Raw genomic sequence first — 22,741 nt, 5'->3', positions numbered from 1 at the left:
GTGACAATCAACCTCAATATGCTTTGTTCTCCTCAATATGCTTTGTTCTCTCATGGAAGACTGGATTAGAAGAGATGTGAACAACTGCTTGATTATCACAGTATAGTCTCATGGGTTTGTCAACTGAGAACCCCATCACTTGTAGCAAGTTCTTCAACCATACTAGTTCACACGTGGTATGAGCCATAGCCCTATACTCAGCTTCTACACTACTCCTTGCCACCACTATTTGTTTCTTACTCTTTCAAGTTACAAGATTGCCACCAAGGAAGGTACAATACCCTGTAGTTGATCTCCTGTCTGATACAAAACCAGCCCAATCAGCATCTGTATATCCAACTATCTCAAGAGCCCCTCCACTTTTGTATAGCAAACCACGACCTGGAGCACCCTTCAGGTACCTAACAATCCTTAGAACTGCTTCCCAATGAGGAATCCGAGGATGTTGCATAAACTGACTCACCATACTCACAGCAAATGATATATCTAGCTAGGTAATAGTCAGATAGCTAGGTAATGATATCAACACCTGAACTGAACCAATTTTAGCCGCATGAGAAAACGTCTCCATATAGTCCACACCATACAATTGAGAATAGCCCTTACCACTAACCTGGTACTCAATCGTTCCACACTGCCATCTGGAAGATACTTCACTGTGTAGACCCACTTACACCCAACAACATGCTTACCAGGAGGAAGAATAGTGAGTTCCCACGTGTGGTTGTGTTGTAGAGCAAACAGTTCCTCTTCCATTGCTTGCCACCACCCTAGGGAGGTAAGGGCTTCCTGGACAGTCTTGGGAATGGAAACGGATGATAGCAATGATATAAAGTTGCGATGGAAAGCAGAAAGGTGAGCAGCTGAAACATAATGTGAAAGAGGATGAGAAGTACAAGTACGTTTACCTTTCCACAGGGCAATAGGAAGATCAAGGTCCGAGGGAGAAGATGCAACCACAGGATCTATCGACGAGGGCTGAATTGGAGGAGGGACCAGTGCTCTTCTATGAGTATACACTTGTCTGATTGTTGGCCTCTCAGTAGTAACTGGCATGGGAGGGGAATCCACAACTGGAATAGGAACCATGGGAACGAGATCCTCAACAGGGACAGGAAGTGGGACTACAGGGGAAGGAGAAGGAACCACAGTGTCTGAGAAAAAATGGAACCGATTCAAAGAATGTGACATTGGAACACACAAACGACTTATGGGAGTTAGGGTTATAACACTTATACCCTTTTTGAGTCCTGGAGTATCCAAGGAAGATGCACTTAGCAGCTCGTGCATCTAACTTGTCTAAACCAATCCCCAAATTTTGAACAAAACAAACACACCCAAAGACTCTCGAGGTGAGAGGAAACGGAGACAAAGTGGGAAACAACACTGAGAAGGGGGATTGACTTCAAAGGATGGACATGGGCATCCGATTGATGAGAAAACATGATATGAGGACAGCACCACTCCAAAAACGCTTTGAGACATTCATATTAAGCATCATAGACCAAACAGTTTCAAGGAGATGTCGATTTTTCCATTTAGCTACATTGTTCTGTTGTGGGGTGTAGGAACAAGAAGTTTGATGAATTATCCCATGGTGCTCTAAGTATTGCTGAAATGGTGTTGAGGTGCACTCTTTTACATTATCAGAGCGAAGAATTTTAATTTGAATACCAAATTGGGTACATATTTCAACATAAATTTTTTGAAAAATAGAGAACAATTCATTGCGATCTTTCATAAGATAGATCCATGTCATCCTTGAAAAGTCATCAACAAAAACTACAAAATACTTATAACCATTGTATGAAATTACTTTGATTGGACCCCAAACATCATAATGGACTAAAGAAAAAGGACTCAAGACACGACTATCAACTCTCGGACTAAAAGAAACTCTATGATGTTTCCCAAGCTGACACGACTCATAATCCAAGGATGAAAGATGACTTAAGGAAGGAACCAGCAACTTCAGAGCCTTGAGAGAATGATGACCAAGTCTGCAGTGCCATTGAAGAGGAGTAAAAGACGACTGAAATGTTATTGGAGGGCCACCACTATCAAGATAATACAATCCACCTACCTCATGCCCTCCACCAATCTTCATCCCCGTCTTGAGATCCTGGAACACACAAGAAGAGGGATAAAAGGTTATGGAACAATTAAGTGACTTGGTTAATCTACTAACAAACATAAGGTTAAAAAGGAACTTGGGAATATATAAAACAGATGATAAAGATAAGGAGGAGAGATCAACATCACCAACACCACAAATGGGGGATGTAGAACCATTAGCAAGAGTAATTGTCTGAGATGTGGAGGACCGAGAATGTGAAGAAAATACATTTGGAGTCTCAGACATATGGTCCGAGGCTCCTGAGTCAATGATCCAGTGTGAAGGCTTGGAAGCCAAGCAAGCCATACTTGAATGGGCAAGGGTAGCTTTGTTCTGCTGCGAAGTTGTCTGAAGGAACTGCTCATATACCGCACGTGGTACACTCACCATGTCCTTCCCAAAATCACCAATAGATGTGGAGGGGATCGGGTCAATTTGCTGATTTTCACTAGTTGTACCACTGCCCCTAGTCACAGCATGGTTAGCCCAAGTGTTGGGTGGACCATGTAAATCATAGCAGAAATTAACCGTGTGCCCCTCTAATCCACAATATGTACACTTCCTAGGGGAATTACTTCTTCCTTTACAATGACCTCCCCCTGAGTCCCGACCTCCACTCCGGCCACTAGCATGGTTAAACATGGGACCACCTCGGTTACCTGGAGGTCCACGACCACCGCCTCCACCACCTCTATTTCCATGGCTTCCCCCTATAGTCACCACCAAACCAGATCTGTCTGAGAGAGAAGAATGCTCTGTAGACTCAATAGATGTCCTCCTAAGACAGGAAAACACTTCTTCAAGTGAGGGAAGAGCAGACACCCCAGTGTTTGTGCTCGGACGGGTTCATATTCAGCCTTCAAACCCACCAGAAACCTTGTCACATCAAGTTGCTCTCGTTGTTGTTGCTGAACCTGAACATCCGGTGTCAGAGGATGATATACATTAAGCTCATTTCAGATATTTCTCAGACTTACATAATATTCCTCCAAGCTTTTACTACCTTGCTTCAGATTAAAGTACTCTTGGTACAACTGATACACCCTAGTTGTATTTGTTGAAGATTAATTAGTTTTATGATGTTTTTCTGAGTAGATGTTTTATGTTAGTTGTTAGATAGGAGGTGGGGACCACAGTAGTTATGTGAGTCCAAATTTTATTATGTTGTTTGAGTGTTATATATGCTATTTTATGTTTTGCCGCCCTATAAGGGCATAGTTGTCTTTGTACTATTCTATTATTTTAGTATAAATAATAAGTGAAGGGGGCGGCCAGATTATCGCTCTTTTCTTTCAACTTCTCTTCTTCTCCTTCTCTCTTCAAGAAACTACTTTCTTTCATATTTTTTAATTCAGCAAATTTCTACTTGGTATCAGAGCGAGGTTAGGGTTTCTTGAAGCATTCTTATGCAGCCCTAGATCAGCCGACTGCATTAAGTAGTAAAGGGCTGATCAATCTGCTATAGATTGCCCAGTTCTTGGATTTTTTTGTGGGATCTAGACATCAGGAAGGTGATCTACTGTTCGGCATCAAAATCAAGAAGAACTGGAGTACGGGGAAGAGTCCCAGAAAAGTTGGACTCTTTGTTTTTTATCTGATCTTGGGCGCCCAGGTATTGTTAATTTTCTTTTGATTTTCTGAAGAGGGCGGTTTGGTTTCTGAAATTTTCTAGGCCTCCCGGAGTGATCGATTCACTTTTCTCTCTATTGGGAGGCGTGGGGAGGAGAGAGATTTCCCTCCAGCTAAGGTTTTCTTCTTTCGAAAGGGTTGGTTTCTGTGTGTGGTATTAAATTAATTTTTGAAGGTCTCCAATCTATTTTTTTCTTACTGTTGAACTGTTTGAAGAAAAATGGAGAGTTGGAATACCGAGATGAAATCTACCGGTACTATGGGACTGGGTGTTAGAGGTAGTAGTGATATTTTTGGGTCTGGGATCATTACTACAATAAAACGTAATGGTACAAATTATTTGGAGTGGGCACAATAAGCTAAGATGGCTATTGGTGCCCGTGGAAAATTAGGGTATCTCACTAGGGAGGAGAAGAAACCTGATACAGACTCTTCCCGATGGGTGCAAGAGAATTACATGGTAATGTCTTGGCTGTGTAATTCTATGTTACCTCATATTGCAAAAAAAAACCTATGGGCTAAAACTGCTAAGGAGATTTGGGATGGAGTGACTGAAACCTACTCTCATAAGCAAAATGAAGATAGAGCCTATCAGTTAAGAAATCAGGTGATAAGTATGAAACAGGGAGAAAAACCTATTGTTGTGTATTTCTCGATGCTGAAAACCCTATGGCAGGAAATAGATCACTTAGAACCTGTGGTATGGGAAAGTGTAAATGATGTAGCAACTTATCACAAACTGGTAGAGAGGAATAGGGTTTTTGAGTTCTTGGCAGGGCTAAACCCTGAATTTGACATTGCTAGGTAGCATATTCTTTCTAGGGAGGGTGTGACACTCTCTCAAACCTATGCTTTTGTCTCTGGAGAGGAGAGTAGGAGGAATGTAATGCTGAGACAGCCTAGAATTGACCAATCGGCTATGGTTGGTACAACAAAATCTAAGCCGAATGGAGACAGGGGAGTAGTGAGAATAGAAGGGAAGATAAGAAGGACTTGGTGTGTGATTATTGCAAGAAGCCTAAGCATACCAGGGACACTTTCAAGAAGTTTCATCCAAATCTTATGCCTGCTCGGATAAGAAACAATAAGGGAAATGCAAATGTAGCCACTACAGGAGACTCTTCAGCCCCTCTCTCCCAAACTGATTGGGAATCCATTGTAGTAGCAGCAGTGAGAACAGAATTTGAGAGGTTTGGACAGCTTATGAGTAAGAAAGATTCACCCAGCCCTAGCCTTCCAGATGGACAGCAGAATGTAGGAGCCAACTACACCACTTCCTTTGCACATACAGGTAGTTCATATGCAACTGCGAATCTTGCATCCACTTTAGGTAAGGAGGGACCTCCCTGGATTATAGACTCAAGAGCATCTGAGCATATGACTAATGCCCTTACCATTTTCAGTTCCTATCAGTTGTGCTCCGGTAGAGACAGTCTCTACAGCAGATGGTTCACATATGCCCATTGCTGGGAAGGGAGCAGTTAGAGTGACCGATGATATAACTCTGTCCTCTGTTTTACATGTCCCTAGACTTCATACCAACCTACTGTCTATTAGTTCTTTGACAAAAAATTTGAAATGTTCTGTGACCTTTCTTCCTGGTAATTGTGTTTTGCAGGATCTAGAGTCAAAGAAGATGATTGGGAGTGGTCGTGAGGTGAATGGAGTCTACCTTCTGGATGAGATTCCGAAACATCAGGACCATCATGTTAGTAGCAACAGTAGTAGTGGGCTAGAGTCAGGAAACCAGATTATGCCTTGGTACAATCGCTTGGGGCATCTTTCTTTTAGTTCTTTGAAATGTCTTTTCCCAAAGTTGTTCGAGTCTGTTCAATTATCTACTTTGGAGTGTGAGAGTTGTCAGTTAGGAAAGCATTGTAGACAGTTTTTTAAACGAAGTAATAAAAGAAGTACTTCTTTTAATATTGTTCACACTGATGTATGGGGGCCATATCAAATCCTTTCCATGGGAGGATTTCGTTACTTTCTCTTGTTTGTGGATGATTACACACGATAGTCTTGGATATATTTGATGAGATCACGTGATGAGGCTCCTAACTTAGTACGACAATTCCACCAGATGGTTCTCACACAATTTGGAGCGAGAACTAAGGCTTTTAGATCAGATAATGCCAGAGAGTACTTTGAGAAGGAACTAACCACGTATCTCTTAGAACATGGTGTAGTTCATCAGAGCAGTTGTGCATATACACCGCAACAGAATGGAGTTGCTGAGAGGAAAAACAGACACATTGTGGAGGTGGCAAGGAGTCTTATGGTGTGCTTCAGTTCCTGTGCAGTTCTGGGGAGATGCAGTTCTTACAACCGTACATGTGATTAACCGTGTTCCTTCACAGACTTTGGGGTTTAAGGTGCCATTTAGCCTCATTTTTCCAGATGGAGAGATATTTCATATACCTCTGAGGGTTTTTGGTTGTGTTTCTTTTGTACACATTCTTGGCCCTCATTGCAAGAAATTGGATCCTAAGGCCAAGAAATTTGTTTTTCTTGGGTATGCTCAAAACCAAAAGGGGTATTGTTGTTATGACCCAATGTCGAGGAGCAGATTTGTCACTATAGATGTTACCTTTTTTGAATCCACATTCTTCTTCTCGAGTGGTTCTCCTTAGGGGGAGAGTTTGGGGAGGTGAACTCACAATCTGTTCCTCTTCCTGTTTCTATGGTGCCTCCATCAGTTCAGCTAGCATCTACTTCAGTTCAGCCACCACCTGCACCATCAGTTCAGCCAGCACCTGCACCTCCAGTTTCATTACCTGAGCCACTACGGGTAGCCTCACAGCAATATCAGCGCCGACAGATGATGGTTGACTCCACACATCCTCGACCCACACCTCTCGGTTAGTCCTTCTGAAACTCCAGATTCGGCAGATACAGTTCCAGGTATTCCTCTTGAGCCTGAGCTTGTTATGTTTTCTGATGATAATGTTTCTGTCCCTAACATCATTGTTGCAGCTGATCCCACTGACCTTGATCTTCTCATTGCACTTCGTAAGGGGAAGAGAAAATGTACAGCCAACTACATTTCACACCATCTTTCCTACAGTGCCTTATCACCCTCCTACCGTGCTTTTCTTTCTTCCCTGGATTCTGTGTCTATACCCAGGAATGTTACTGAGGCTCTCCCCAAACCTGAGTGGAAAACAGCCATTGGATGCTTTGGTCAAAAACCAAACTCGGGAAATAGTTGATCTCCCCCCAGACAAGGAGACAGTCGGATGTTGATGGGTATTCACAATGAAGTACAAGGCCGATGGCAAGATAGAAAGGTACAAGGCAAGGTTGGTAGCAAAAAGGTATACTCAGACCTATGGTGTTGATTATCTGGAAACCTTTGCACCAGTAGCTAAGATGAGTTCAGTTCATATCCTTTTATCTCTAGCAGCCACCTATTCATGGCCCTTGTTCCAGCTTGATGTCAAAAATGCTTTCCTCAATGGTGACTTACAGGAGGAGGTATATATGGACATTCCAGCAAGCTTTTATGAAAATGTTGGTAAAGGAAAGGTGTGCAGACTCAGAAAATCTTTGTATGGACTGAAACAGTCACCTAGGGCTTGGTTTGACAGGTTCAGAGGGGCACTCATCCGTTTTGGATACATAGACACAGTCTGATCACACCCTCTTTGTGAAGAGGAGAGATGCTTTGGTGTCAATTTTGATTGTGTATGTGGATGATATAGTGGTGATAGGAAATGATCTGGAGGAGATTGATGATCTCAAAAAATCATTGTAGCAAGAATTTGAGATCAAAGATCTTGGTGAGCTCAAATACTTCTTAGGGATTGAAGTTGCACGATCCAAGCATGGGATCTTCATTTCACAAAGAAAGTATGTACTTGACCTACTGCGAGAGACTGGAAAGCTGGGGACCAAACCAGCAGACACTCCTATTGATCCAAATCACATAATTAATGGTGTGGATGGTGAATTGGTAAAGGATGTGAGGAGATATCAAAAAATGGTGGGCCGACTGTTGTATTTGTGTATGACACAACCAGATATTTCTTATGCTGTCAGTGATGTGAGTCAGTACATGCATGCACCTCGGGTTCAGCACTGAGAAGCTATTGAGAGAATACTTGCATATTTGAAAAAGCACCCTGGCAGAAGCATTCTTTTCTCAAATCATGAGAATCTGAAGCTAGAATCCTATACAGATACAGACTGGGCAAGATGCTTAGATGACAGGAGGTCTACATCAGGAGTGTGTACCTTTGTAGGTGGAAACTTGATCTCCTGGAAGAATAAGAAACAAGTGGTTGTGGCAAGGTCAAATGCAGAGGCTGAGTATAGATCCATGGATCATGGTCTCTCAGAACTTCTTTGGGTTAGATCTCTTTTGAGTGAGATTGGGGTGAAAGCAGAGGAACTTATGATGTTATACTGTGACAATCAGGTTGCAATCAATATTGCCCACAATCCAATTCAGCATGATAGGACAAAACACATTGAAGTTGATAGACACTTTATAAGAGAAAGGGTAACAACCGGAGAAGTTTGTTTGCCTTATGTCTCTTCAGAGTTGCAGCTGGCTGATGTTCTCACTAAAGGGGTGGCAAGGAACAAGCTTGAACATGATCTACGCAAGTTGGGAATGTGTGACATTTACTCCCTACTTGAGGGGGAGTGTTGAAGATTAATTAGTTTTATGATGTTTTTCTGAGTAGATGTTTTATGTTAGTTGTTAGATAGGAGTTGGGGACCACAGTAGTTATGTGAGTCCAAATTTTATTATGTTTTTTGAGTGTTATATATGTTGTTTTATATTTTGCCGCCCTATAAGGGCATAGTTGTCTTTGTACTATTCTATTATTTTATTATAAATAATAAGTGAAGGGGGCGGCCAGATTATCGCTCTCTTTTCTTTCAACTTCTCTTCTTCTCTTCTTCTCCTTCTCTCTTCCTTCTCTCTTCAAGAAACTACTTTCTTTCATATTTTTTAATTCAGCAGATTTCTACTGTATTATCTTGCCTGGAATACAGTTTCTTAGCATGATCCCAAAATTCTTTAGCTGTATCTAGGAACATAAAGTTCACACTGATTTTCGGTTCCATGCTATTCCACAACTAGGTCATAATTTGAGCATCCTCCTACTAGTCACTAAACCCTAGAGAGTCAAAGGAAGGTTTTTCCTCTCCCACATGCTTTACCTTCTTCTTGGCCTTTAAGAACACCTCCACTGACTTGGCCCACGGCACATAATTCTCACCATCCAGCTTAATAGATGTCATTTGAACATTTAGCTAATCTGGGGAGATCATAAACCAATTTTTTTGTCACTACCATCTCCGGCTGACATCGTTTTCAACCAAATCTACTCACTTCACAAAGGAAATATGAACACCACCACAGAAATCAGTGTGAACATCACCACACGACACAAGGTTTTACTTTCAACTAGTCAGAATCAAACCACACTATTCAGCACCTTACAACCACCACCACACCACTGCTGTCGTGAACTTCAGCAACTGAAAACCCTACTTTCAACGCACATACCCAGGTATAAACAGAAGAAAACAAGACTGATATGCATACTAATCACTTCACAACACCATAGAAATATATTCTAGACCAAAACACTCAATTCGCAGTCCACTATTTGGGCGGAAAAAAAAAATAAACTGTTCATACCTATCCACAAACAGCCATCTTCATATCACAGAATAGAGGGCATCTAGTACACCACTTCAACGACCACCACCACAGCAACTGGAAGCATACTTACCTCCAAAACCAGAAAACGACCACTCCTTTTTGGCCTATTGTCAAGCTTCCAATCAGGCTAGGAGAAAAACGATGAAATCTGATATGGCTGGCGGCGAACCCAGGGCGATGAGGAAAGAACAAAAAAGAAAGAAAAGTAAGCTGGGATTTATTGCTCTGATACCATGTGAACAACCCTATTCAGTTCTAGGTTAAAGTAGAGAAGAAGAAGAGGAAGAAGAAGGAGAAGAAGGGTTCAGCCAGTAGAGGAAAAGTTAGCCCTCTCTAGTCGACCCACTTGTATTTATCTCAAATAAACTTGGTTACAAGAAAGACAATATTGTCCCTTATAAATGATGGGACACACAACTTAAACTTGAATAAAACAGACCTTTCACTCTCAAATAGATAAACCTAAAAGACCAAAATACCCTTGTTCTATGAACTCTAACAGAAAGCAATCCATGGTGCCCTTCCTTTTTTTCAAACATATCAAGTATGACTTGTCCTCTAGTAATAAGATTAAATTTTGGGTAGATATTTGGCTTGGGGAATCTCCCTTGAAAGACTTGTTTCCTGCACTGTATATTCTGTCTAACCTCAAAAGGAGATATGTATTTGATTTTATTCACTCTTCTGCCTCATTCTCTGGGCTGACTTGGAACCTTGGTCTAAGGAGAATCTTAGAGATTCTAAAATTCCCCTTATGTCTAACCTTCTGAAACTTTTGGGTAGGGTGGTACTTGATGACTGTTTAGATGGTAATCAAAAGACATGCAAATACAAATCAGATGGGTGTGTAGGTCTGCAAATTGTTTGGCCAATGATTTGGCTAAGCAAGGGGTTAATAGACAGCAAATGTTTTGGGCTCAAATGTAACAAGGGTGATGGGTTGAGATTGTAGTCTCTTTTTTTTTTCGTATCCACAACTTCTTGTTGTATCTCTTAATTTTTAATGAATGAATTTTCTCTTTGCTGCCAATCAAAAAAAAATCACACACAGTATAAAAATCACACACAGTATAAAACTTTGGAAAAACATCAGACTTGGAAACTAATTCATCTGCTAAAAAGGAAATGTGATAGAGTTCCAATGAGTACATTCAAGTATAAATCCGGTGTTTAATGTGTACAAAATGCAATGAATTAATCAAAAGAAATATAAAGTACATGCTCACCATTTCCATTCTGTAAGATCTTTGTCCAAAGAGTATCAAAGCAAGTTACTTTTCTTCTATCTACAGTTTAGTAGCCATTATTAACAATCTAATCAGGTACTTGTTTTGGAAGATGCTCTTTAGATGGCAAATAGTCCACTCCACTGAACTGCTTTTTTTTTTATCAGTGAATTGTCAGATTTATTAAATTAAAGCCAAAGATAGTACAAGTTGGGGAGAGGCACGAGATGCTACCTCCCCTTTAAGGAGGGGAGATGGAAGAATCCATCAACCCTTTAGTTAAAGAACATAACAAAGAATAAAGAAAATTACAGAGAAGCCCAATACAAGGAAACCCGAGTAGCCCCTTGTTTAGCAAGATAATCAGACAAGGCATTAGCCGATCTACCCAAGCACTGAAATCTAACTGTCATGCCCCTCAATAGCCATTTGACCTTTTCTAGAATATCCTTAAAGTTCCAAGTGACAGTACCCGGGTCAGCCAACCATCCTACTACCACCTTGGAGTCTCCTTCAATAATTAAGTTCTGCACTCCAAGTTGATAAGCAATCTGTACCCCCTGTGCAGCAGCTAGGAGTTCAGCCCTCACAAAGTCTCCTATTCCCACCGGTCCCGAAAAAAAGGCAATGATGTTGCTGTTCTCATCTCTCAGTACACCACCAATCCCAGATGGTCCTGGGTTACCTGACTACTTCCGTCAAAGTTCAGCTTAACAAAACCCTCCATCGGTGGAGTCCAAGTTACTTGAACTCTAGGCTTCCTAGAGGAAGTGAGGGCAACTGCAAACCAATTCCTCATTAAGTCCTCAAAGGAATAATCTTCAAAGAGCTTTAAGGATTTCAGCCCCAAAATAGACCTTGTAACAATACACTCTTTGACCCCAAGAATGCTTCTTTCCTTCTCCTGAAAGATTATGGAATTTCTCTATTCCCAAATAGTCCAAAGGAGAGCTGCTCTTATACACTTCGACATGATTCTCCCTCTTCTTGTGGTCCACACAAAGGTAGATGGGGAAAACAGCAAATTTACCTCAGCTGGCAAGTTCCACCTGCACTCAAACAAATCAAATACCCAATTCCAAATGGCTGCAGCAAATTGACAAGAAATCAATAAGTGGTAACAGTCCTCATTCTGCGCTTTGCACAAAATACACCAGTTAGGGGATAAACACAAGAAAGGTCTTTTCTTCTACAGGTTATTCATCGTATTGATTTTACCATAGTAAACTTCCCAACAAAACACAACTATTTTTGGGGGAATAGGCCTAGACCAAACTTCCTTAACTGGGAAAGCCCGAGGAGAGGAACTGGAGCAAACGGAATTAAAGAAAGAAGCACAAGTAAACAACCCTTTTGAATTCAAAGTCCAAATCCTCCTATCAGAATTGAGTGGGTCCAAGCAAACAGAATCAAGTAACGATAAGAGCTCACAAACTGATAAGGATTCCTCATCCCTCAACCCTCTATGGAATCCAATGTCCCAATTTGTCGACAAAGGGGTATACGGGGACAAAAGAAAGGAAGACACGGGTTCTTTTTTATAAAGAGAAATAGAGAAGAGAGAAGGGAACAGACCCTTAAGGGGCAAATTTCCCACCCAAGTGTCTTCCCAGAAAAGAACACGAGTCCCAGAGCAAGCATCATACCTTACAAAACGTAGGAACTGTGGAAGGATGCCACCACTTTATGCCATAACCTCTCCCTCTCTAAAGGCCATCTCCACAACCACTTACCTAGAAGAGCTACATTCTTCAAAGTAATATTCCCTAATCCTAATCGTCCTTCCTCCTTACTTCGACTAACTATCTCCCACTTAATCAAATTATCATTCTTCTCTTGCCCCGGCTCCCACAAGAAGTCCCTCATCATCTTCTCTATCCTCTTAGCTTCCCTAGTAGGAATATTAAAGACAGACAAAAAGTAAACCAGCAAATTAGCAAGTGTGGATTTGATCAAAGTCACTCTACCCCCCCAGAGACATAATTCTTTTTCCAGCTTGCCAACTTCTTTCCAAACTTTTCCACAGGGATCCAAAAGCGGCTTTCCTTTGGGTTAGCTCCTAGAGGAAGACCTAGGTAAGTTAAGGGCCAGGATGAGGTGGAGCACTCTAAGCAACCTGCAATAGCCTCTATTTCTTGAACATCCATATTGACTCCAACCACATAACTTTTTTCAAAGTTGATTTTTAGATTTGAGGCCTTTTCAAAAAAAAAAAATTAAGTTCTTAAGGTTTCCAACCTTCCTCAAATCGCTTCCTTCACAAAAAATTATAGTATCATCTGCAAACTGAAGGTGAGTCACAGGCACACTATTTCTTCCTATTCTCCATCCACTCACTACTTCCTCCCTATCTACTTTTGAAATCAATCTACTTAACACATCAGCAACAAGAGTGAATAAAAAGGGGGAGAGTGGATCACCTTGTCTTAGGCTCCTACATGCTGGGAAGAAGTCCTTAACTACTCCATCCACAAAGATAGAATAATAGCAAGAATTGAGACAACCCTTAATCCACTTGCATCATCTTTCCCCAAACCCACACTTACTTAGCACCTCTAAGAGGAAACTCCAGTCCACCAAATCGTAGGCTTTTTCAAGATCCAATTTGCAGACAAAGCCTTTTTTACTTGATCTCTTCATCTCCTCCACACATTCATTAGCTATCAAAATCTGATCTAATATTTGTCAGCCTTGTACAAAAGCACATTGAGCTTGACTAATTAGAGAGGGAAGTACCACTTTGATCCTCAATGATAAGACCTTCGCCAAAATTTTGTAAACACTAGTCACCAAGCTAATTGGTCTGAAGTCCTTAGGATGCTCAGTGACAGACTTCTTGGGAACAAGAGCTACAAAAGTAGCACTAACTAATGGGCTAACAACATAATTATCCTCAAACTCCCTGAAGACCTCAAATAGATCACTTTTAACTATGTCCCAACAATCTTGATAAAAGGCCATCGTAAATCCATCTGGCCCAAGAGCCTTAGATCTATCCATTAAGAAAACTGCTTGTCTGATCTCTTCCTCCTCAAAGTTTCTTTCCAACCATCTCCTCTCCCTCTCAGAGAGACTTAGCTAGTCTAGACCATCCACTTCCACCCTACAATCAAGAGGTCTTCTCAGAATTGACTTAAAATGATCTACAAAGCATCTGGCTATCTCTTCTTGAGAGGAGATTTCCTCTCCATCAATCTCAACTTGTGCTACAAATTTTTTCCTGCTTCTCCCATTGACCATCGCATGAAAAAATTTTGTGCTCCCATCTCCTTCCTTGATCCATTTGAACCTTGATTTTTGCCTCCATGAAATCTCTTCTCACAACAGGACATCTTCTAATTCCTTCTTTAATCTCCATCTCAACTCTCGTTCCTGTGCATTCATAGTCCATTGGGATTCCTTCTTGCCCAATTCTTCAATCTAAGTCAACAAGGAAGATCTTAAATCCTCTATCCTCCCAAAATGGTCCTTGTTCCAAGCTATCAATTTTGTCCTCAAATTTCTTAGTTTGTTATGAAATCTAACTCCTTTCCACTTCACCCCCCTTAGCTCTTCACTCCACCAACTCTCAATATTTTTTACAAAGTCTGGGTGAGACAACCACATATTCTCAAATCTAAAGGGTCTAGGTCTAGAGTCTAAGGGTTCCTCTCCTAACTGAATAGGGCAGTGATCCAAAGTAACTCTAGGTAACCCTTTAGCCATCAATCCCCTCCATTGATTCTCCCAGGCTTCATTGAACAAGAACCTATCTAACTTCGAACATGTTGGGTTTTCCTGAAAGTTGAACCAGGTAAAATTGGCTTGCAAAAGCAGAATCTCCTTCAGCTCACAAGAGTTGATAAAATCATTGAAATTCCTCATACTAGTCATGATGGATTTTAATGAGGGTTATTTGACTTAGTTGTGAACCAAATTACATTAAAATCTCCACCTAAGCACCAAGGACCTTCCCATAACCCTTGAATGCCATAACTCCTCCCACAATTCATTCCTCTCTCTGTAATTATTGGGCCCATACACATTGGTTAGCAGCTAAGTAAAATCACCCTCCACCATTTTGAATTTCAGGGACACAGAGAAGTTACCTACTAATTCCTCAACTGCTTCTACAACATCTTCTTTCCACAAGGTAACTATACCCCCTGAAGCTCCCCAAGAGGGAGTTGAAACCCAACTAATCCCTCTTGATTTCCACACACTTCTAGCCCATCTTCTGTCCATCCCTTCTAATTTTGTCTCTTGTAGCATAACAATATCAGGCCTTTCCCTTCTAAGCATCTCCTTTATAAATCTTCTCTTCATTGCACTTCCTAAACCCCTCACCTTCCAGCTTATGATTTTCATTAGGAAAGAGTAGAAAAACCCTCCCAAACACCCTACCCACCCTTACTTGAGGCCCTTCCTTCTTTCCCCTCGACCATTGAATTCAATATCACCCTCAATATCTGAGATTAGTCTCTCCACCTCTGATCTTTTCTTTTTTTCCTACTTTTATCTACTCCAACACTTCTCAAGCACTCTCTATTTTCCTTCTTCTGTTCCAATTTTGTAGGGGTAACCTCCATTTGCTCTTCTTTCTCTTTATAATCCTCCAAGAGAGCACAAATCTGCTCCCAAATTCTCTCTAATTCTTCTTCCTGCTTACTTTTCAACAAAAACTCCCCCTCCTCTTCTCCACAACCCTTAACCACAGTCCCACTTACCCCTCCGTTGGCCATTCCTTCTGGTTGAGAAGCCGAAGTACCTGTTTCAGGCATAGGACCCTTGTTAGTACCAGAAAACAAATCCACAGGCATACCTGAATCAAAGGGAACCGGTAGAGTGGGAACAGGAGCAGAAGGTGCTAACGGAGGCATCGAATCTAGGACTAGTCCCCCTGACTGATTGATCTTTGGAAGTTGTCTAGGTTCAATCACATCTGTGTTAACCAATGCAGCCGAAGCTACCATTAAAGGTTGCCCCCTAACCGGTGATTCTACATGGAACGACAGTAATGAGTTCTGATCCTCTAATAGATAACCTGAGCATGTTGCAGTCCAAAGGTGGGTTTGTTTGTTGGAGTAGATGTCCCCTGTGCAACTTCCGTAACAGCTGTTGAACCCATACCGGCCTTATGTGAAGTACGAACTGGGGGGGGGGGGGGGAGCTGCCGCTTGAGATCCTATCAACGGGCCACAGATGTCTTCCTCTAGGAACAGCACTTCAGTGTTTAAACTGTCATCTTCAAAGAGATCCTGTCATCTTCAAAGATGTCTTCCTCTAGGAAAGCATGAAAATGTATATCTAAAGTGTGCTCAACAATTGACATTTGTAAAACAAAGAGCATAAAAGTAATATTTTTCCATAATAATTTTAAAAATGTTAGTTTTATTATTTGTGCATTTTCTATGCTGAAAGAATTAATAATTGAATGGAGGAAAGCCCAAACATAGGTCCAAGAAACCCAAGCCCAAGTTCCATGACCCAAGTATGAGTGCTGATTCGTTTCCCGTTTTACTCTGAACAGGGTCCGGTATTTTAGGCATATCTTTCTCTACAGATGTCAAAATTCGATGATTCTTGAAGATATGGACAGCTAAGAGATAGGGCTACAATTCATCTGTTGATAACTTTTTCTAAATCAATCTCTATCCAGGCGAAAATTGGGGGATAAGACGCGGATCCGGGCTGAGCAGATTGAGGAGCCTAGCAGCACAATAAAAAGGAAAAATCTGACCTAAAAGGGACGACTTCCAGAGGTTATTTTGGCACTATTTTCTCAGTCTTTCACAGAAGAGAAGAGGGGAGAATGACGTCCAAACGCGGCTAAAGCTTCAACAAGGCTAGGGAGGATCTTGATCAATGAGTTTTACTTGTTATTTTACTTTGATTCCTTGAGAGATTTCAATGTTTAATTTTGTTCTTAAGAGACTTCTTTTATTATTTTTTTTATAAACCCAGAAGTTATATTCTTCAATTTCCATATAAGATTAGCCATGCTCTTTTTATGTGCAATCTGTTAGAAAATAATTGATTGGGTAGATTTATTTTATGGGTTGGTCCTTTACTGCAATACTGTCGGTTTGATATATTGTCGTTCTTGGATAGCTTGTAAGAATAGATCATTCTGTTCTTCATTTAAATTAATTTTCTCAGAACAAACACTTCTGTTTTTGTCATTGGTTTTTAAAGTTATATTTTCCAATTGTTTGTTTGGGATGTGAAACTTGCAATCGAGTAATAAATAGGAATCAAAGTCGAGAACAATTGAACAAATCGATCAAGTGAATCTCGAAGCCTCGTTCATCGCAATACTACTTTTCATCCTTTAATCATTGTTACTTTTATTCGAATATTCTTATTCTTATTTTTTCATTTTCTTTTTTAGTTTATTTACTCTTAGCGATAACTCCTCTTGTTGGTTTAATTAACTTCTCTGTGGATTCGACACCTAAAGCTACGCTTCAACGACCGCTTAGCCAAGGGTAATAATTTTGGGCGAGACAGAAGTCGATACTGCCAAGGCTCAAAGTATCCTTAGTTTCAAAATCAGAATCAGAACACTCCTTGATGACAATCAGGAGATGATCGTTGAGATTTTTTCATTGGAAGCCACTGTAGGGAGCCAAACAACTGAGCCAGAATCTTCAAAAACAGCGGCCTAGGAAAGGTTCTTCACAGAGGTCGAAGAACTTGATGAAGACAACAATAGACGAATTCTGTCATCTACCTTAGGTCTATCCCCAGTCACGTGAGTCTTTAAAGGCTCACGTGCCTTTTTAAATGACTAGGTCGGGCCCGCTGACCCGTTTGGGCTTTTATCAACATATAGGTCCCTCAACATGAGCTTTAGCTTATTACTTGGCCCATACTCAAAGATCTGCAGCTTCACATGACTTGTAATAGGGTCACGCACATTCAGCCCAGAGCTCGGTTTGGTTTTATCAAACCTAGGTTCGGTTCTTCCGTGAACCGGCACCTTCTCCTTGTTTGAAAGTGCCATTTTGGCACCAGCTACAACCTGTGCAAAAGTCCAGCCACCCTCCAGACTGTTTTCTTCTTCTGCACGCATAAGACCTTCCCCCTGAATACTACCTTTTTGTTTCTCCAGCATTTATTTTTCCATTTTAGTGAAAGTGCTATTCTTGTTTGAACCATCCAATCCTTTATTGCCACGCAATACTTCTTCTTCAACCTTCTCATCTCCCTCCCTACGAGCCTCTGTCCAAAGCGCAGATTCAATGGATGAAGCTAGCCACATTGAGTAGAATTGTCCTTCAACTCACATCTCTATCTTCCAAGGAATCTCTTCAGGTTTTACTCCATTCAATAAAATGGAAGCTGAAAAGAGGTCACCCCAAAAGACGCCTCCTAGTGATCCTCCACACATCAGAGCAATGGCTTCAGCAGTTTCTTGCTTCCACAAGTGAAAGGGAAGACCTAAGAGATGCACCAGCACTCCATCCTCGACAAAGAAATCTTTGGAGTTTGATCCTGGACACTATCTTGATATTGTGAAATTCCCAGGTTCAGCTTGGATATTTAAAGCCTCAGCTTCTACTCTATTCTCAAGCAAGTCCAGCAGAGCCTTGTCTTTCTCAAAGGGTGTTAATATAAACGTACTCTTCAACTTCAAGCTTGCTGTTAACAAATCTGCAACTTTCCGCCAATCTGGAATCCAAGCTGAAGCTTTAACTATCAGTTTACTTTCCCAATCTCCTCTCTGTAGGTTTACTCCCATTCTGTGTTTACCTGCTCCAGCTGTCACTATAAGAGTCTCTTGCTTATTATTGCTCTCCAGGCTAGTAGAACTGCTCATCTTCCTTTTTTCTGTTACTTCTCTTTTAGCACCCAACCATTGCATCAGTTCACATAATACCCCATGAACTGCCTTCCAGCCCTGACTTTTCCTTCCCTCCAGGAAACAGACCACCTGCTTCCTACCCTTGCCAAAAAATCCTGTCAAAGAAACGAAAAAGCCTTTAGAATTTCTCTTACACTCTACTACAAATCTTCTTCCAGTTTCTGAGAGAAACTCTTTCCAACTATTTTGTTTGCCTTTGTTACTTGCACCTTCCACAAACTCCTTGAACCCTTCAATTACCCCTAAACCTTCTAACAGCACCATCCCTTTCTTTGCTTCCCTGATTTTCAAACTTAGCTGACCTTTTAATCTATGTTCCTCAAATAGGAGCTCCTTAGCTTCAATCTTCAAAGTCTTTTTCCAACGGCCTACCTCTACGAACTCTCCCATTTCTTCCTTAGCCATCGACTTCATGAACTCCACATGGTCTTGGTAGTTTTCATTGTTCATACACAGGGAAAGATATCCATTCAGGATAATTATCACCACAAATTTTCTTCTCCACTCCACTGAACTGTTGTGAGTTCTCCATTACTCACTCCGTTATTGTTTTAGCATTACTCACCACATGGATTATATGATTCCTATTTCATCATTTAACCTTGTTGTCCAGATCTTTGCCTTTTATTGACCAAATATATATCCTCCATAAACAATTCTGGCCCCATCTCATCTTATTACTCATATAGGATTATGAACAAAGCTTTCCTCATGAACCATCTTTTGTTTCATTTTTTCTTTTTGTAATAATTAAATAAAAAAAGTTGTAGAGAATGTATAGAAAAAGTTGCTAGGCCATTCTAACCATTTAGAATGAATTATACACCCGGACCTCTGGTTTTCTATAATTTATGAGTGATGAAGCCTCATGCTAAAGGACAAGCCATCATCCAATGTTGGCCCCATCCAGCGTCTTGGGAGGGGTGAACTGGATATGGACCTAGCCTTTGGAATATTCTGCCTAAAGTGGCAGCTCTCTCAGGATAGAACCATCTTTCTCACACTTGTTGGCACCAAAGTTTTACCAATGCACCAAGCAATGGCCACTTGGTGAAGAAGCGTCATGCTGATATCCAAAAAAAGAGCCTCTGACTTGTTTTTTTTTATTTGACATTTCACTGATTGGAAAGTTTCCACCAACATGCATACAAAAAACCTACCCAATTTAACAGTAATAACTATCACATACTTAAATTTTCCAAGAGATATCAAAACCAGAAAGATATGACATAACTCATGTTTTGGAAACTAGTATCAACTAGGAGAATGAAAAATGCTTCAAAATTGATGAAGGATACATAATGAGTATCAGATAAGGATGACTGAACCTCTCTCAGGTCAGACCCATATGGGATGGTGATTGGTGATCTGACCACCTGGTTTCATCCATGTCCAAAATAAATTTACTCAACTAATAAACTTTTCAGAATTGCTTGAAACACCTAATCCTTCAGTCTTTTCCAGGCCTTCCTTAAGATGCTCAACCTAGTTAATATGTGGGACAGGTTTTCTATTTCAAAAAAAAAAAAAAACCTGGTAGTAACCATCTCAGCAGGAGGAGGAGAAAAGGGAGGAGGGGCAATACATCTAGGGCCACAATCAACAACATCAAGCATCCTTACAGCTTACTACCATTAAAAAATAATAATAATAATAATAACAACAATAACAGTACAAAAAGGCCAGGATAAAGAGCATACGCAATAAGTTCTCTTGTTGTGACTCTTGTAAGGTCCATGCCTTCGTGAGTTTTTGGATCATTTTCATTGTAATCTTGGACATAGAGTAAGAACTTTCGAGCACGTCGTTTTTCAAATATACCCATCAGTGGTGATTTAAGGGCCTCCATATCAGTTGCTGGTACTTTGTGAATCTATTTCAATGATGAGAAGAAACTTGGATCAGAAAAGTTCCATAGCATTCTCAATTATTTCAGTCTTGTTAAAAGGAAACTAGGCAACCTTATGTTCTCTAGAGCTTATTATGTTACATTTTCTTGGTTAAAAGCTAATATAATGCAATGGGGGTAAGACATCAAAGAAAAAGAAGCAGAGATAAGTGAATGTAGATTTGTAATGGAGCTCAATCGAAGTAGGTCTTGAAGTTTCTTTTCACCTCTTATCATATCTCTCTCTCTCTCTCTCTCAGCAATCCAACATCATGTTAATTATCAATTCTTGTACTCTTGTTGCCATTACTTATTAGTGCACTTCAAGTATGAAAGTCAACTAATCAGTCTATCTTGTCATGCCTTCCTGGAGGGTTAGGGGCTGTTTAATAATGGCTGAACTAAATGACTTATTGCTTTGCCTTTTTTATCAATAACAGAATATTGCTTTGCCTTTTAGTGGATAAAAGAGTTATATGATAAAATATTTAGGGGCATAGTAAACTACATAGCATACCTTTCAGCTATTAAGGAGAACTAACAAGTCACAACCTACTTAATGATTTATTTACTAAAAAGGCAAAGCAATAAAATTCAGTTAAGCCACTTTAGCTGTTACCAATGGCCTTTTACATAATTGGCATTTTATTCAAAATTAATAACACTATTTCTTCTCTTGCCACCTGTTCTTGTTGAGGTAGTTACAATTTACAATTCACCAGTATGGAGTTCAGATCCTAAGTTGTCCTCGAGTCTAAACAACTTTTATCATCACATAAAGGTACCAAGTTAAAATTTCCCAGTACGTTGACAATTTACCTCTTACACTACAGGATCAAGTATCAGTGTCTCCCATGGAGACCCAAGTATTTGGTCAAAGCAGAGTTTCCTAAGGGTTTTGGTTTACGAAAAAAGAAGGGCCAAACAAAATGGGGCCTTGGTATCCAAGTTACAGAGCCCCATATCATGCCCCTTTCTCAATTTTAGCCACAATCTAGAGTCAATTGCACAGGTCCAAATCCTACCACCCAATACCAAAGTGGTTACTCAAGAATCTTGACAGTTTAAAACCTGGTTAAAACCAAGGTATCCAGTTAAGTTACATGTTTATAAGGCTTTTTGTTTTTATTTAAGACCAAAATAAGTATCCTAGTCTTCAAAGTTGAAATCAGGAAGTCCAGACTCATTTTCATGGTTAATGGTTTGAAGCGTCTTCCTGTGAGTCCTAAGGCCCAGTTTGTTTGCAATGCAACTTTATTTGCACTGATGCAAAAGTATGGGAGTGCAAATGAGTTGTATGCAATTTATGATTTATTTTTCTTTGATACTTTACTTTGTTTTCTTTGTTTGCAATGTAAAATAAAACTTAAAGCAAAGTAAACCCAAGGCAAAAAGTGAACTAAAACTTACACTCTTCTGGTTTCTATAATTCTATTCCCTGAATTAGTACTACTACAAATGAAACTGCACTGCAGACAAAATAATCCTAAGGAAAAAATGGACTATAGATTTGTTAGTTTTCTCGTTTGGCTTTGCACAAAATAGGAAAAGTATCATTATAATACAATTTGATCAACATTCTGTGTTAACAGAACTTGGAAAACACTTCACCTTTGCATGTTTAAATGCCACATATCTCTCTCGCTCTCTTGTCCCTCTTGCCTTAGACATTTGCTGTTTATTCAATTATTCTTTCCATTTTTGGTAAGATCTCCGCTCCCGTCCATTGACTGATAGAACCATATTTTTTTATTATTGCCATAGGAGGAAATCTTTAGCAGAATGGAGCACATTTCCGTTCTATCTGCACAGCTACAACAATGGGGAGATTTTTCCAGTATTGAAGTTGTAGAGGTCCTCATTGGATGTGAAAGAGCAAGGAAAGGGATGGACCTTCAATTAGCAGAAAGGTAAAACAAGCAACAAGAATGGACACTGAAGGTTTCTCACTGGCTAGGAAGTGGAGGAACATCTTGACGGTTGAAAAAAAAAAAAAAGAGTTGTTGCTGGAAGAGCTTGTTTACCAGAAAGAGTTCACGATTAAGATAAGAGAAGGAAGGAGAGGAACGGTCCTGCTAGTAGGCGAAGCTGTGTCTTGGTTTCAAAGTTTTCTGGATGGAGCAATATATGCAAGTTGGTGTGAAACTTAGAACAGCACATTCAAATATTTAAGGATGGAGTATTTTGCTGAGAAAAGAAGAAATTCCAAAGGTTGGTTTGTAAGTAGCCGTACAAGACTACAGATTTGAACAGAAAATAAAATAAAATTAGAAGAGAAGAGGAGAAGAGGAGAAGAGGAGAAGAGAAGAAGAGAAGAAGAGAGATGGAGAAGAAGGTATCATGGAAGGGTTTTAGG

The 22,741-nt window shown here is 40.3% G+C and overlaps 1 protein-coding gene across 1 annotated transcript in view; it reads right to left on the bottom strand.

Annotated features, from left to right (window-relative positions):
- Nucleotides 1-22,741, bottom strand: part of LOC104612208 (guanosine nucleotide diphosphate dissociation inhibitor 2) — a 109,376-nt gene that overhangs the window by 73,748 nt on the left and 12,887 nt on the right. Inside the window, exon 5 of the mRNA XM_010279555.3 lies at nt 20,198-20,370. Within this exon, the coding sequence (XP_010277857.1) occupies nt 20,198-20,370 (173 nt within the window). The remainder of the gene's footprint in view (nt 1-20,197; nt 20,371-22,741) is intronic.

Source organism: Nelumbo nucifera, chromosome 1 (genome assembly GCF_055504915.1).
Source record: "Nelumbo nucifera cultivar China Antique chromosome 1, China Antique-T2T, whole genome shotgun sequence".
NCBI classification, from domain to species: domain Eukaryota; kingdom Viridiplantae; phylum Streptophyta; class Magnoliopsida; order Proteales; family Nelumbonaceae; genus Nelumbo; species Nelumbo nucifera.
Note: the sequence above shows the minus strand (reverse complement) of the source record. Positions and strands in the feature narration are given on the sequence as shown.